General features: G+C 45.5%; 1 protein-coding gene across 5 annotated transcripts in view; it reads left to right on the top strand.

The window, feature by feature from the left end:
- Nucleotides 1-15,641, top strand: part of PRKAR1B (protein kinase cAMP-dependent type I regulatory subunit beta) — a 121,449-nt gene extending 105,808 nt beyond the window's left edge. For all 5 annotated transcript variants that reach the window (XM_081889303.1, XM_081889302.1, XM_081889301.1 and 2 more), the window contains 2 exons: nt 14,005-14,086; nt 14,867-15,641. In XM_081889303.1, coding sequence (XP_081745429.1) covers nt 14,005-14,086; nt 14,867-15,039 — 255 coding nt within the window. In that variant the 3' untranslated portion in view covers nt 15,040-15,641. The remainder of the gene's footprint in view (nt 1-14,004; nt 14,087-14,866) is intronic.
- The last annotated feature ends 292 nt before the right edge of the window (nt 15,642-15,933 follow it).

Here is a 15,933-nt window from a genome sequence, read left to right as displayed (position 1 = left end):
TTAAGACCACTTCCCATCTTGTGGTCAGTTGCTCATTCATTCTTTCCTTGTGAATCTGCCGGTGCACTTGGCTCATCAAGGGAAATTTTGCTGTATGCCCCTGCTGCTGCCTGAAGGGTGCTGGGTGGAGACCAGATAAAGGGTTTTCTCAGTTACTCTGTCTAGGTTATGGAATGCCCTCCCCAGAGAGACCCGCCCAGCCTCTCAGCGGCTTGCCTCTCACTGAACAGCAAAGATGTGGCTTTGCTCACCAACCATTTGGCCTGGGGCAAATGAATTCCAGTACCTTTCCTGCTTTATGGTCCTGCAAATTTTGTATTCTCGGGTTTTAGTTCTGCTCTGCTATTGTTGTTTGCAAAGTTGGCGGTGTGGTTTTCTTTGTCTGATTAGTTTTAATACTGAAGGGTGTTGGTGCAGGCCACATCAAGGGTATCTGGACTGAAAGATGGGATAGCAATGCTTCTGTAAAAAAATAAATGTCATGGAGGGCTTTAACTTGCCAGCAAGGCAGTTTATGATGGCAGACCTACATACAGTGGTACCTCTGGTTACGTACTTAATTCGTTCCAGAGGTCCGTTCTTAACCTGAAACTGTTCTTAACCTGAAGCACCACTTTAGCTAATGGGGCCTCCTGCTGCTGCCATGCAGCCGCCGCATGATTTCTGTTCTCATCCTGAAGCAAAGTTCTTAACCCGAGGTACTATTTCTGGGTTAGCAGAGTCTGTAACCTGAAGCGTATGTAACCTGAAGTGTATGTAACCCGAGGTACCACTGTATATCATTGTGTCCAGCTGTGCTCTTTGTGGAACTATTTTATTGGGTTCATTATCATCCCCCAAATGCCCACTTGTTAAGCCAAAGGCAAGTATTGAGAGCTACATAGTTGCTCTTGCTGGACAGAATCATCTCTGTCCACTTTTAAATGACGCAGAGTCTCTTTTCCACCCTAGCAGCTGTGCAACACCCATTCAGCCAGACATGGTTGAATTCTAAGGATTGTGTCCAAATGATTAATTCCACCCCCACCAGAAACACAGGGATCTACCTTATTACTGAGTCAGACCACTGGTCCATAGGGATGGGTACATACTTGTTTAACCCTGCACGGATAGTTCAGTTGGTAAGAGGGTGGTACTGATAATGCCCAGGTTGCAGGTTCGAAACCTGCGGGACAGCTGCAGGGAGTTGGAATTAATTTTCCTAAGGGTCCCTTCCAACTCTACTGTTCTATGACTTCACCAGCATTTTAGTGTAAATTTCTCCTGATATACTTGCTTTGTGTGTGATTTGGCCCAAGATACACACACAAGCACAAAAACCCTAATAGTTCGCATCTTTGTATGTTATTGTCTCTGTTGTGGTGCCAGTGTGGTGTAGTGGTTAAGAGTGGTAGTCTCGTAATCTGGGGAACCGGGTTCGCGTCTCCGCTCCTCCACATGCAGCTGCTGGGTGACCCTGGGCCAGTCACACTTCTTTGAAGTCTCTCAGCCCCACTCACCTCACAGAGTGTTTGTTGTGGGGGAGGAAGGGAAAGGAGAATGTTAGCCGCTTTGAGACTCCTTAAAGGGAGTGAAAGGCGGGATATCAAATCCAAACTCCTCTCCTTCTCCTCCTCCTCCTCCTCCTCCTCCTCCTCCTCCTCCTCCTCCTTCTTCTTCTTCTTCTTCTTCTTCTTCTTCTTCTTCTTCTTCTTCTTCTTCTTCTTCTTCTTCTTCTTCTTCTTCCATCCATGTTCATACTTTACCCCGTTACAGTGGTACTTCTACTTACGTTCCCCTCCGGTTATGTATCCTTTGGAATACGTGCGCAGCAAACCCGGAAGTATTTTTCCGGGTTTCGTCGCGCGCACATGCGCAGAAGTGCTCTACACACCGCGCGCATGTGCAGAAGCGGCACGTCCGGATACACACACCTTGGGATCCAACCAGAGCTCTGGAACGGATTCTGTGTGCAACCGGAGGTACCACTGTATATGCATTCTTGTACACATCCCTTGGCTGTAGAACTGCATGGGAAAATCCAGAGACGCATATATTTTAAAAGGTGGGCTGCCTTTTGGCTTACGTATTGTTTTGGAAAGGGCCAACTTTGCCTTGAAATGTGATCGGAATCAATTTTCTCCTCTGCCCTCCTGGTGTGTCCAGCTCAACATTGTGTATCCAGAGTTTCAGAAAGGAGGTGCTCCTACTGGGAAGTCCCAGGTTATGGCACCTGGGACCTTCTGCATGCAAGGCAGATGCTCTTCCACTGAGCTATAGCCCTTCCCCGAAGGACGAGATATTCAGAAATGTCTCCTTTTTGTTCCTGCTCAGGCACCGCTTCCTTCGCCTACTGTAGCTGCTGCCCCAGCCACCAACCTTAACATCCTTTGAGAGGCTTCAGTTATGATACACCCCCTCCGCTCAGTCTGCGTGCATTGCTGTCTGCCGAATATTTTCACAGGGTAGCAGGTGGTGGTGGGAGTAACCCGACCATAATACAATATTATTGGCTTAAAACAATTTTCTCCAGAAAGGCATTTGGGGATGGGTTACTCGAGCTAGGGCTGTTCTGCGCTGCCTCCACCTTTCAAATCCTACCCACCCAACTCTCTCTCTTTTAAAAATCTTATCTCCTCTTCCTTCTTTCCTTTATTTGCATTCACTCCTGCTGACTTGGTAGGAGGCGGCAATTCTGCAACGTCTCTGCTCTGAACATGGTAGCTGCTAAGGTCAATTCCAAATATGAACAGCTGATGAATAAGCCATTATCGAGCTGCTTTATATGTTGACTCAGTGGACATTTCCTGGCTTCGGAGAGAAAGCAAAAGAGAATGGCGAGCTTTGTCGAGTGGAGGAATCTTTAAAATGCAACATTTCTCTCCCCCCCCCCCAGTCTCTTCTCCCCCTTTTGCAACTTTTATGGCTTTGTCCGCTGGCATGTCTGAAGGAGGAAAACAGAGCCTGCTTGGCTCTGCGCCACACCGCTTGGCACAGAAAGATCTGGTGTCAGGGTGCATGTTAATTCTGCTGTTTTCCCACAGACACTGGTGGTTATTTTTTTTTCACGGGCAAAGTGTCCTTCAGGTGATTCTTTCTGGGTTGACCCCTGAATGCTGCTTTCAGAGCTGATGCACTTAAATAGGCCAGTTTGTCTCTTAGGGTGACAGATCCCCTCTTTTGTAGTTGTGGATCTCCCTCTCGCTTGGGGTTCTCTCATTCTCTCACCATGGCAGCATTGCAAGTAGGGCTGCAAGAGTGAATTGATTTGATCTGTAGATTAATCAGTGTGGTTGAGAGAATTAACGACACACTTGTTTCTTTCTGGGGTGTGTGTGTGTGTGAGTGGTAGCGAGAAAGAAAATATTAAAATTAGGATTTTTCCTCCGAATAGCAAGCGTTTGTTATTTTTTATTAAGCACAAAGTTCATTGGGATCCCTTTTTCACCCTCAGGACTGAGATGTTTCCTGATGGCTTGAAATAGATGGGCATAACTAACTTAGATCCATTAATTCTAATATGTTTACTCTGATTAGAACTTAGTTGGCTACAACCCTATGGCAACTGGTGACATGCTCTGTATGTCGATGGTGAGTAGTTTACAAGAGCAATGATAATAATGTGTTGGCTTTAAAATAATAATAATCCTGAATAGGGTAACTGTACCCTTGAAGGACCAGGTGCGCAGTCAATTTGGACTCATTTGGTCCATGGAGGCACAGGTCAGCTCTGTGTCCAGGGCAGCTGTCTACCAGCTCCACCTGGTACGCCGGCTGAGACCCTGCCTACCTGTGCACTGTCTCGCCAGGGTAGTACATGCCCTGGTTGTCTCCTGCTTGGACTACTGCAATGCTCTCTCTGTAGGGCTACCTTTGAAGGTGACTCAGAAACTACAACTAATCCAGAAAGCGGCTGCCAAATTGGTGACTGGGAGCAGCCACTGGGACCATATAACACCGGTCCCAAAGGATCTACATTGGCTCCCGGTACATTTCTGAGCAATATGATGTTGATGATGATGATAACCACTATGGGGTGAGGAACCTTGGGTCTAAGCACCAAGCCTCTCTCTCTCTGGCCTTCAAAACCACACCCCTCACTTGCCCTGCTTCACAATCAAAATTATTTTGCCTGGCTGGAATGTGTCCTTGATCTCAGATACAGTGGTACCTCGGGTTACAGACGCTTCAGGTTACAGACTCTGCTAACCCAGAAATAGTACCTCGGGTTAAGGACTTTGCTTCAACAGAAATTGCACGGCGGCAGCAGAAGACCCCATTAGCTAAAGTGGTACCTCAGGTTAAGAACAGTTTCAGGTTAAGAACGGACCTCCGGAATAAATTAAGTTCTTAAGCCAAGGTACCACTGTAATGCCTCTTATCTTTCCTGGGCATTACAGTGCCCAGTGAGATAGAGGGGGGGCTGAATGTGGTACAAGCCAGCCCACTGTACAAAGGTGAAATCTGCATTTGCTAATCTGCCCACTTTTGCCTCTGGCCACGCCCACTTTCTTCCCTGGCCCTTCCCATCACTGGCACGTGGCCCCTGGAAGATTGCCCACACAGCAGTGTGGCCCTCAAGTGAAAAAGGGCTCCCTGCCCTGATATACACCTAGAAAGAAGCAGAAACAGGAGGAGAAGGATCTTTTTGGGCAGACACAGAAATAGCCACAAGGCAGGGGAGAAAGGAGGAGACAGAGGGATCCTTCTCAGAAGGACAATCCCTCACGAGTAGCGTGCAGTAAAAACAACTCAGCCCAGGAGGCATTTCCGAGGACCCATGAAAGGGCAGGGTTAAAGCCCAGACATGGCTCCACCCGCCTGCCCATTAATCACCAGGAAATTCCTCTTCCTTGATCTTTTCTCTATTCTTTCCAAATTAGACTTGGGGAGCGCTTTTTTTAGAATGCCTGAGTCATTTCAAAAGAGGGCGTATACCTTGACCGGTGGTGGACACAGCATCTCTGTGTGTGTTTTAATTACAATCAAACATTTGTGCCAAGAAAAGCTGGATTCAGCGATTAGCATGCATTATGTGAAGAGGTTCCTGCAGGTAGAGGGAAGGGAGGAGAAGTGTTTGCCTACGTCCTCCCTTACCCTGGAAATGCCAGTGGTGGAATCTGGGACCTTCTGCATGCAAAGCAGGTGTTTTACTACCGAGCCCATTTTAAGCACCTTAACCCCCCCCCCCACAAAACAGGGTTGCTGCAGATACCGCAAAGCAGAGCGGCAAGGAAACTCCATGCACCCAACCATCTCAATTTGTCCAAAGACCTACATTTGCATGTGCAAATCTTTTAAGGACCAAGCAATGACCCCTAGATAGAAGACCCCTAGATAGAAGTTAATGTTAATGTTAAATATTATTATTATTATTATTATTATTATTATTATTATTATTATTATTATTATTATTTATATGCCGCCCATCCAACTGGGTCGCCCCAACCACTCTTGGTGGCTCCCAACAAAATATTAAAAGCACAGTAAAACATAAACCAATAATAATAATAATAATAATAATAATAATAATGTATTATTTATACTCTGCCCATCTGGTTGGGTTTCCCCAGACACTCTGGGCTCCTCCCAACAAAATATTAAAAGCGCAGTAAAAGATCAAACATTTTAAACTTCCCTGAACAGGGCTGCTTTCAGGTATCTTCAACAAGTCAAATAGTTGTTTATCTGTTTGACATCTGAAGGGAGGGTGTTCCACAGGGCAGGCGCCACTACCGAGAAGGCCCTCTGCCTTGTTCCCTGTAACCTTACTTCTCGCAGGGAGGGAACCTCCAGAAGGCCCTCGGAGCTGGACCTCAGTGTCCAGGCTGGGCAACGGAGGTGGAGAGGCTCCTTCAAGTATACAGAGCCAAGGCTGTTTAGGGCTTTAAATGTCAGCACCAATGCTTTGAAGTGTGCTTGGAAATGTAGCCAATGTAGATCTTTTAGGACCGGTGTTATAAAATAATTCTAACGCTTGCCACCACAATGGTGCTTATGACATGGGTTCAGTCTTTCGGGTTCAGTCCTGTTAGATATGTTTCTCTGTCCTTTCTGTAAGTTTCCCCGGGGCACCGACAGGCTTAGGAGATCCTTGGCACTCCTCTTCCAGTAGCCCATCATTCACAAAGCAGCATGTGGCTGCTTGGCACGAAATAATTTACAATTTTGTTAAGTCGTCACCAGCTCTTCCTGTTGCTTGGAAGCTGGTGTCTCCACAGATTGAGAAATGCCTGTTTCATCACATTAATGTCGAATTAATCTTCACGGACCAAGAAAAGAGCGAGTCAGTTGGTGGACATCACTCCAAGAGAGTGTTTGCTTTTGAAATGCAAATGTGAGGCCTGTTCAGGCAACCCTGATTCAGAAGGGGGTAATCATTATAACAGGCAAGAAGCCGGAGTAGGCATGCAAGGAAAGGCTGGTGAAATTGAACCGAAATTGCTTGAAATTATGCCGGTGTAAGGTTTAAATTAAAAACAGCTGCTCTGTCTTAAAACTGTTTTTTGGGGTTTTAAAGACATCACCTTGAGGTTGGGTTGAATCTCAGTCCATCTGCTGGAGTTATTAGTCTGTCTGCGTTTCCAAACTTGTAATTCCAGCAGTTGCGGCTTCAATAACCACCTTAATTCAAACTAATAATGACCATGAGCCACAGTGTCAGTCAGTCAATTTCTGGTAAATTATCAAACACATGACCAAAGAGGATGAAAAAAAAAATACTTCTGTGCCGTAAATGTATTTTGCACTCGCGGGGTTTTGTCCAACTACAGCAGCAGGAGCCAAGAAGAGTTTCCATTGACTTCGCCGTGACTTGGATTGTGTTTTCGTTTGGCTCATGCTAAGTAGTAGCTGAGTTTGTTTTGTGTGAGTTGTCCCTTTTTCTTTTTGGTATACTATTCCACATTTTACACTAGTAAAATGTTCAGTAGTTTCTTTGCTAAGCCAAAATTCAGCAGCGGTGCTGTAATGGAGAAAGAGGCTGTAGCTGTTATAACCTGGTTCGTTCAGACTGGGCAGGTGGGCCATGTTAGCAGCAGCTGTAAGGAGCTTCCCAGCAGCACTCAAAGGAGTGGCAGTAGTTTATAGCATTTCATTAAAAGAGCAGTTCCTTAAAAGAAAAAAACTCCAGTTTGCCTCAATGGGAAAATAAGTAGTAGGAATGTGCAACAGTTGTCTCTGCCTAAGAGAAGAAGCATGCAATGGCTTTGCTCAAAACCAGATAACATTTATTGGAAAAACAGTGCACGCTCATCAATCAATATAATTCATGCTTCTGATTTATTATTGAAACCGTAATTTAAAACTTATAGAATCCTAGCATTGTAGAGTTGGAAGGGACCCTGAGTGCCATCTAGTCCAGCCCCTCAATGCAGGGACCTCAACTAGATCATGCATGGCAGATGGCCATCCAACCTCTGCTTAAAAACCTCCAAGGGAAGAGACTCCACCACCTTCCAAGGGAGTCCGTCCCACTGTCAAACAGCTCTTGCTGTCAGAAAGTTCTTCCTAATGTTTAGTCCGAATCTCATTTCTTGTAACCTGAATCCATTGGTTTGGGTTCTACCTTCCGGAGCAGGAGAAAACTAGCTTGCTCCACCTTCCATGTGATAGCCCTTTAGATATTTGAAGATGGATTATCATATCTCCCCTTGGTCTCCTCTTTTCCAGGCTAAACATCCCCTACTCCTTCAACCCTTCCTCATCAGGCTTGGTTTCCAGACCCTTGATCATCTTGGTCTCCTTCCTCTGCACACGTTTCAGCTTGTCAACATCCTTTTTAAATTGCGGTACCCAGAACTAGACACATCATTGGCTATCATATGCTGTCTCAGTTTGTCTCTCTTACTTTATATAATAACTGGGGTTTTTTTCCTCTTAAACTTTTTAAAACTTTAAAAAACCCAACCGCACAGGTACTAAATCAAGTATGTAAATGAAATACCACAGGGATGAAAATAAATTGCAAATTATGGGTGCACCCCGGAAGGGCAGCTGGAGGTTGTTGGATGCTGTAGACCTCCATCTGTAGGATAGGAGACAGAGGATGGACAGAGGGAGAAGCCCAAGGCCAGCTACATCTCCGATGCAACATCAAGAAAGCACCACCATTTCTGACCCCCCCCCCGCAGGGTTCTAAGGGCAATAAGGCCAGAAAGCCTTCCACTGGTGGACCTAGAACACACCTCTGAAGGACATAAGCTGAGCCTAATGGATCAGGCCCATGGGTCACTGAGAACAGCATCCTGTTTTCACAGGGGCCAGTCAGACGCCTGTGGGGGGAACCCACAAGCAGGATAACAGTACAACAGCACTCTCCCCAGTAACTGGTATTCAGAAGTATGGTGCCCCAGAAAGTGGAGATAGTGGACAGCCTTCTCCTCCATGAATCCAGTCCTCTTCTAAAGCCATCCAAGTTGATGGGCATCGCTGCCTCCTGTGAGATTGAGCGCCATGGTTTTAACTATACGCTGTGTGGAAAAGTACCTGGTTTTGTCTGTCCTGAATCTTCCAGTGTTCAGCTCTGTTGAATGTCCATAAATTCTAATGCAGGCATAGGAAAACTCGGCCCTCCAGATGTTTTGGTACTACAACTCCCATCATCCCTAGCTAACAAGGACCAGTGGTCAAGGGTGATGGGAATTGTAGTCCCAAAACATCTGGAGGGCCCGAGTTTGCCTATGCCTGTCCTAATGTTAGGAGAGAAGGAGAAAAACTTTTGCGTACTTTTACAGACTTCCATCATGCCAACTCTATCCTCAAACTAAAAAGTCCCATTGCTGCAACCTTTCCTCATAGGGAGTCTCTCCGCCCCCTTGCTAACTTTTGTTGCCCTTTGCTGAAACATTTCCAACTCTGCAATATCCTTTTTGAGGTTAGGCAACCACGTCTGGAACAAAGGGAGGAACAATGACAGCCCTGGGGTCATTCCCCCTCATACTGGAAAGCAGAGAAGCACCTCAGAAGACTATCATCATGATCAGGCGGGTTTGTGGCAAGCAGGACTTCGTGACTGTGTAGGACCTTGTAAGCCTGAATTGTGTCCTGAACTGCAGACCAGAAGTGTCTTAACTGGACTGCAAACTCCCTGGTTATGCTGGATGCCCACCTAGAAACAAGATGGCAAGCCTTTTTATCAGGACTTGGGCCAAAATGTGCAATCAGGAAAAGCAAAGGAAATGGGTTTCTCGGCACCTTTCTGTCTGCAGTAATGTATCAGCTTCTAACTCCTATGAATCAGGCTTTGCAGCCAGGTCTTCCCAGCATTTGGTGCATGTTCCATCATTTCAAAATGAAGCATCATTCAGTGATTTGGTGGGTTTTGTTTCGTAGGAGAGGGGGAAAAAACCCCTCATAACTTCAGAAGGGATGCAAGTTCATGGGCTGTTAATTTTAATTCATTTTTAATGTCCTAAATTATGACGCCATAAATAAGCTGTAAATTTTTGCGCAGCAAGTCACCGGGGCATCTGAAAGCCATTAGGAAATAACTGCGCTTTGCTGCAAACTGAGATGGTTTGCCATAAAGGAGTGTTTGGGGTGGTTGGCAGGGGGCAGGGGGAGGCAGACAGGTGCATGGGGCAGAGAGGGAGGGGAAGCAAGGATACTGGATGGGTGGCAAAGGCAGCCTGTTTTTAGGTCAGTGACTCCTGTTGTTTTTGCAATGTGATGCTCATATTTACTTGGCGGGGAGGGGAAAAGGCTCAATGATATCAGTTACTGGGAAGAGAGAGACCCTCCAGTGCTTTTTCAAAATTCTTGAGATCACCAAAGATTTATCATTCCAGTCCCCAAACATTTATAAGCCTGGAGGGCCAGCCTCTCTGCTCACGAGGTCAAACGCCCTTCTCAAACCTGAAGGTGAGACGCGAAGTGTTGGGAGCTCATAGGATCTAGAGATAAAGCTGCAAAACCTTACGACTGACGCAGTAAGTCTCAAGTGAGCAACGCAGGGAGGCCACGAGCACGCGACCAGTGTTTTCAATTCCAATACTGTAAAATTACCATCCAGAGGTCTGTGAGATCCATGTGCAAAGAAGGCATCGGCTTTCGTTCTGCCCTGTATCCATCACACACAGCGTTGTTTCCATTCTGCTGCAGTTCATCTTCTGCCCATGACTATGCTATTCATCTTGGTCTCTGCTCTGGTGAAAATATGTATTTATGAATTCATTGTGTAAATCACATAATTGCATTGTCATGCAATTCCACCCCAATGGGAAGCAGAAGGCAAATATGTTGGGGTGGAGGGGCAAAATCAAGTACGTATGGTTTGTAGACTGAAAGCATCATTGGTGTTGTTGACATCTGTCTGTCTTGGAAGAAAATATAGAAGTGCGCCTTGGGGGATGAAATCAAACCAAGTTATAACACCTGCTGTGGCTGTAGAGACCAAAATGGGGGAGACATGTTTTGTTGCAGCTGAGGCTGAGATTAAGCAACAACAGTAGTCTCAGCCTGAACCCCTGGTCTAGAAGCTTTATTTGTTAGGATAAGCATAGTTAGCCAGTCTGTGAAGGCAAATTCAAAGTCTGTGGGGCTGCAAGTTATGGGCACACATTTATCTGTGAGGTTGTTAAATTTCAAGTGTATAAAAATAGGAAAGGAAGAAAGGAAATAACAACCGTGGTCTTGTTAGATAGGCAGAAAAATGCCTGAGTAGTACCCATTAAGAATAAATCAGTGTTTATTTGTATCTCCCCAGGAGCCATTGTTCGCTATAAACGAATAGCCTGTTGTTTCCATGGTTTCATTAGAAATCTATGTAATATATTAGAGTTGATTGAACAGCGTTAAGGTGCACTGATGTGCATTGAGTGAATCTTTCATGAACTAAATGGCCCCCATTGATTTAGAAACAACCGTTGAAGGACTGACAACCCTGGTAGAACTCATAGGACCCTGCTTTCCTTCCTATGTCCATATTCGTCCTTATCAAAGGGTTGTGAACCATTTAGGGTAGTCAGAAGAAGTTTGGGGGAAGCAGCATGGGTCTGGAAACATCAATATTTGTGCATCACCGAGTGACAACGGCTTACCGTTAGTGGGTTATGTTATCAGTGTTTCTACAACTGGTCTTCACATCCTTAGCGGACGGAATAAAGTGGATTCATTGAGATGGAAGATCCTACAGGGTTTATCCCAAGTGTAAAATGGCATGGCTGTTGGTGATTAATTATGAGCATCCTGTCCTTTGCGCCCTGGAAAAGACCATATTTCCAGGAGGGTTGCCCCTAGCAGTGCTCTAGGAAGCATTTGTGGAGCGCATGCTTTGCAGCAAGAGGTGAAATTATATAATCTGATCTCACATCTGCTTCCTGTTGTCTGGGTATATCAGAGACTTTCTTTGGTCTGCAATAGGCCCATTCTTGCTGGGCAGAGGCAGAAAATGTGACTGTTGAAAAAACAAGAATGGGGGGTGGGGGTGGAATGTGTCTGGAATAGGCATTGCTCTCTGCTGCCAAACTGAGATATTTTGCTCCTTCTACATCTTCTTTTTTTAATATTGTGGAGGCTGGCCATCTCTGCCTTCCTGCAGCAGATTAAGAGTCACAGTATTCAGAAGGCAGACAGCAACTGGGTGGCAGAAAAGATTGCTCCAGATAACTCTCCGCTATTGGGCTCTGATATGCGGAGGGAGAGCGAGGGGCTGTGGGGACACACTGCAAGGTTTGAGACCAGACAGGGTGGTTTATTCTCTTTTTCCTTACAGAATGCAGGAGTGCAAATCTCTCCCTGCCTGCCTGCCTCCCTCCTTTCCTCTGCAATAAATCTTAGAAACTGAGACATGGTGGAGCTTTCATTCCCAGATAGCACAGACAAAATTATTTGGCTGAGTAATGAGCGTTTGGCCACAATAAGGGAATTTTATTTTTTCATAGCAACATGTGAAACCTTGTGCCAATTCGGGCCACTCGGTCCATCTAAACCCAGTATTGTCCACTCTGACTGGCAACAACCCTTCTGGGTTTCCAGCCGAGACCTTGCTCATTCAAAGCAGTGGCTGTGGTGGCTGAATGAGTGAGTGGAGGACACTGTAGCTGCACCTCCCACCCAAGGAATCCTGGGAACTGTAGTGTGTGTTTTTTAAAGGGTGCTGTGAATTGTCATTCCGTTAAGGAGGATTCCCAGGATTCGTGAAGTGGGGAGAGGAGAATGTGCTTCACCTGTATGGTGTGTACGCAGACATAGGAAAATATTTGGCAGAATGCAAGGCAGCACCTGAGTGATTAAGGCTCTCCTGCATAATGGCCAGAATCTCTGGGAGATTATTCCTCCTCGGCCACTGAGAGCAGCAGGTATTAATCGGGCAGTAGTTCGGCACATCTTCCAAAATGTGCAGACCTGCATGATGCCCTCTAGCCCTTTCACTTGGCCGCCACAATCTTCCAAACACGAGACTCATCGGACAACGAGACTCCTCTGGGCGAAGGAAAGACTTCAGAGGTTCCTACGCTGCTCCATCTTTTTCTTTTTTAAAAAAGCCAAGTGAAAATTTAAGCAATCAAAAAACAGAAAGATGGGCACTATCTATTCAGTTCTGGAATGATAAATGACGACATTCCATCTTATAACGTACATCGATTTAATATTTTATTTTATAAGTGGTTTTTTTTCTTGGTGCACCCCCCCCTTTTTATTATACAGTGGTACCTCAGGTTACATATGCTTCAGGTTACATACGCTTCAGGTTACACACTCCACTAACCCAGAAATAGTGCTTCAGGTTAAGAACTTTGCTTCAGGATAAGAACGGACTCCGGCAGCGCGGCAGCAGCAGGAGGTCCCATTAGCTAAAGTGGTGCTTCAGGTTAAGAACAGTTTCAGGCTAAGTATGGACCTCCAGAACGAATTAAGTACTTAACCTGAGGTACCACTGTATTTCTTCCATTTACCGTATTAATTACTGGTTGTTGAATTGCTAGAGTGAAAATTTACAATCAAACCTTTTTAAAAAGAAAAGAAAAACCTCCATTCTGCCTCCATTTTTGTATCAAATCTGCATTTAGCGACACACAATCATTTAAGTGTATGTTTTACAACACTCAAGTATGCAATACTCTGCCCCCCTCCCACTAATTTTTTATTATGCAGGAAAGAGCATGAAATGGAAAACAGTAGCAGTAAACAACCACAATACAGTGGACGCTCAGGTTGCGAACGTGATCCGTGTGGGATGCACCTTCGCAACCCACAGCGGAGCATCTGCGCACGTGCGGGTTGCAATCCGGTGCCTCTGTGCATGTGCAAAGCGCGATTTAGTGCTTCTGTGCATGTGCGACTGCCGAAACCCGGAAGTATCCTGTTCCGGTAATTCCAGGTTTTGGTGGTCTGGAACCCAAAAATTGCAACCTGCAGCATCTGTAACCCAAGGTATGACTGTAGTAATAAGGAACAGCATAGGTACTCAGAGCATGACTGATCCCAAAGCTAGCACAAAGCGCCGTGCTAAAACAGATAACTTTGGGCTGCAATAGCTTGAGCTAAGGGGATGAGAGGGATGCTGGGGGAGTGAGATGACTGCCTCTCTCTTCACAGACATATTTCAAGACTGCAAACCAAACTTTGCCCAAATGATCAGACTTCTTTGCGGTGCTGAACAAGGTGTTTTGAAACATACGCATTTCTAAGTGCGTTTTATCCTTAAATGCTCATCTTAAAATGCACTTTGATACTTTTTTAAAAAACCAAGAACTGAACTGCGAAATTCAGAGAAGTGTGAAATGTGAAGGGGTAATTATCGGAGCAACCCTGTCTATAGAAAGGCAGCCTAAGCTACCCCTGTTCCAAACTCTGCTCAGGAAGAATTCGGAGGTACTTGACTCATAACAGCCTTTGGAACGACTGAGTTCTACCAGGTTGCTAGATCATGTGACCGAGGTGAAAAGACTTTGGACTGCTTTCGACTGGAGGGGCCAAGTGATTAATCCTGGGACTTTCTACATGCAAATCATGATGGGCTGAGTTCCCTCTCCCAAACTTGTGCACTTAAGCAAAGCAAACCTTTCTGCCTCTGTTTTTCAGGGCACAGCTTCCGTTCTCCAGCGCAGGTCTGACAACGAAGAGTATGTGGAAGTTGGACGGCTCGGACCATCAGATTATTTTGGTAAATTCCCAATTTTATTTCAGTTTGGGAAACAGTCAGGAAGACAAGCAAGTGTAGGTTTAGGATGTCCTTGGGGTGGCTATGTGGGAGTGGCCCTGTTCCGTTGTGCAGGATGTGAGTCTCCCTTTGTGCTTCCACATGAGGCCGTCGCTGAGGCGGCGTGACAGATTCTAGTGGCCAATTGGCTAAAGTAGCCATCTGAAAATTACTCAAGATGGCCTACAGTACGATCCAAATGGCTTGGAATGTAATAATATATACGAAGATCGCTGCTGGATCAGGCCAGTGGCCCATCTAGTCCAGCATCCTGTTCTCACAGCAGCCAACCAGAGGCTTTTCATAGGCCCACAAGCAGGGACTGTGTGCAACAGCCCTCTGCCCACTTGTCATTCTCAGAGATGTGTCTTCACAGGCATACTGCCTCCGACAGTGGAGGTAAAGAGGGATATGGCTTCCATTCCAACCTGTATTAGCCACAAGCAGCGCTGTTTCCATTCTGCTGCAGACCAGTTTCTGCCAAATACATTAACTCATCCAGCTGTCTGCTATACATAACTTACATTAACTTTGCATTGCATTCATTACAATGTAAAGGAAACACGATTGAAAAATAATTAACTGGGTATCATTTGCAGACTTAAACACACACACACACACACACACACACACACGTGAGACAATCCCACAGAGAAGAGAACAGAGGCTGTGATCAAAGCAACAGGTAACATGCAAAATCTTCAGAAATGTGATGATGTTATTTCCCCCCTCTCTCTCTTCCAGGAGAGATAGCCCTCTTGCTCAACAGGCCCCGGGCTGCCACTGTGGTGGCTCGTGGGCCCCTGAAGTGTGTCAAGCTGGATCGCCCTCGCTTCGAACGAGTCCTTGGCCCTTGCTCAGAAATCCTCAAGAGGAACATCCAGAGATACAACAGTTTCATTTCCCTCACTGTTTAAGTCATTCCTGCTGGCTGCCTTTTATGTTAAAAACTTGTGCACTTAAATTTCGACCCATGCCGTTCCATAGCTTTTTGAAGAAAACAAGAGACGTGTGTATTTTATGTATATTTTTTAAACGATCATGTCAGGGGCACTAGATATCCAATCATCATCTTTGTTATTATGTTAGAAAAAAGGCAGTAGAGAGCTCAATGAAAGTGGCTTTCGTGAACTATTTGTAGGATTTTTTAAATTTATTTTTTCACATCCTGAATTACATTCCTGGTTGCCCTGGTCATGACGCCTCTCGGAATGCAATTTTAAACACTGAAAACCACACATTTCAGCATTTATTTTACCTAAGTGTGTGCTGAACAGCTGGTCGTATCTATGTTTCGTCAAACTGTAAAACAAAACACCTAAACCCACAACTACTTAACTTGAATATTCATCTTCAGAAGTCTTCTTAGGCGGATTAGATGTTTCCTAAGACCCTCCCCCCCCCCAAATTTTTTTACAAAATTCCCTTTTAACATTTGTGAGAGTTGATTAGCGAATGGAGCCATAGTCCAACAAGGAGCAACAGGCACACAAGCTCATTGAAATCACCAGGCTTAAGCTTCAGAGTTGAAGGATATTCAGAACAGAAACTAACACCAAAACAGATCTGCCTTTTATGAATATCCTACCCTGAGTGCGCTCATCAGTGCGATAAGGTTTGTTTTCCCTTCCTTTTTGGAAGGGAAAACTCTGCCCTGAGCTCGGTGGCTCAAAATAGCAACATGGTGTAAGAGGTGGGTGGGACCTCAGCTTTGCTGCTCCACATCAAAGCTCCTTCCTGCGTTAAGGATACCGTAGCTCCACACGGCTCAGGAATTTGGCACCAGTGGTGAGGGAGGCTGCTTTTGGCAC

Source organism: Podarcis melisellensis, assembly GCF_964234715.1.
Source record: "Podarcis melisellensis genome assembly, chromosome: 14".
Lineage (NCBI taxonomy): Eukaryota > Metazoa > Chordata > Lepidosauria > Squamata > Lacertidae > Podarcis > Podarcis melisellensis.
Note: the sequence above shows the minus strand (reverse complement) of the source record. Positions and strands in the feature narration are given on the sequence as shown.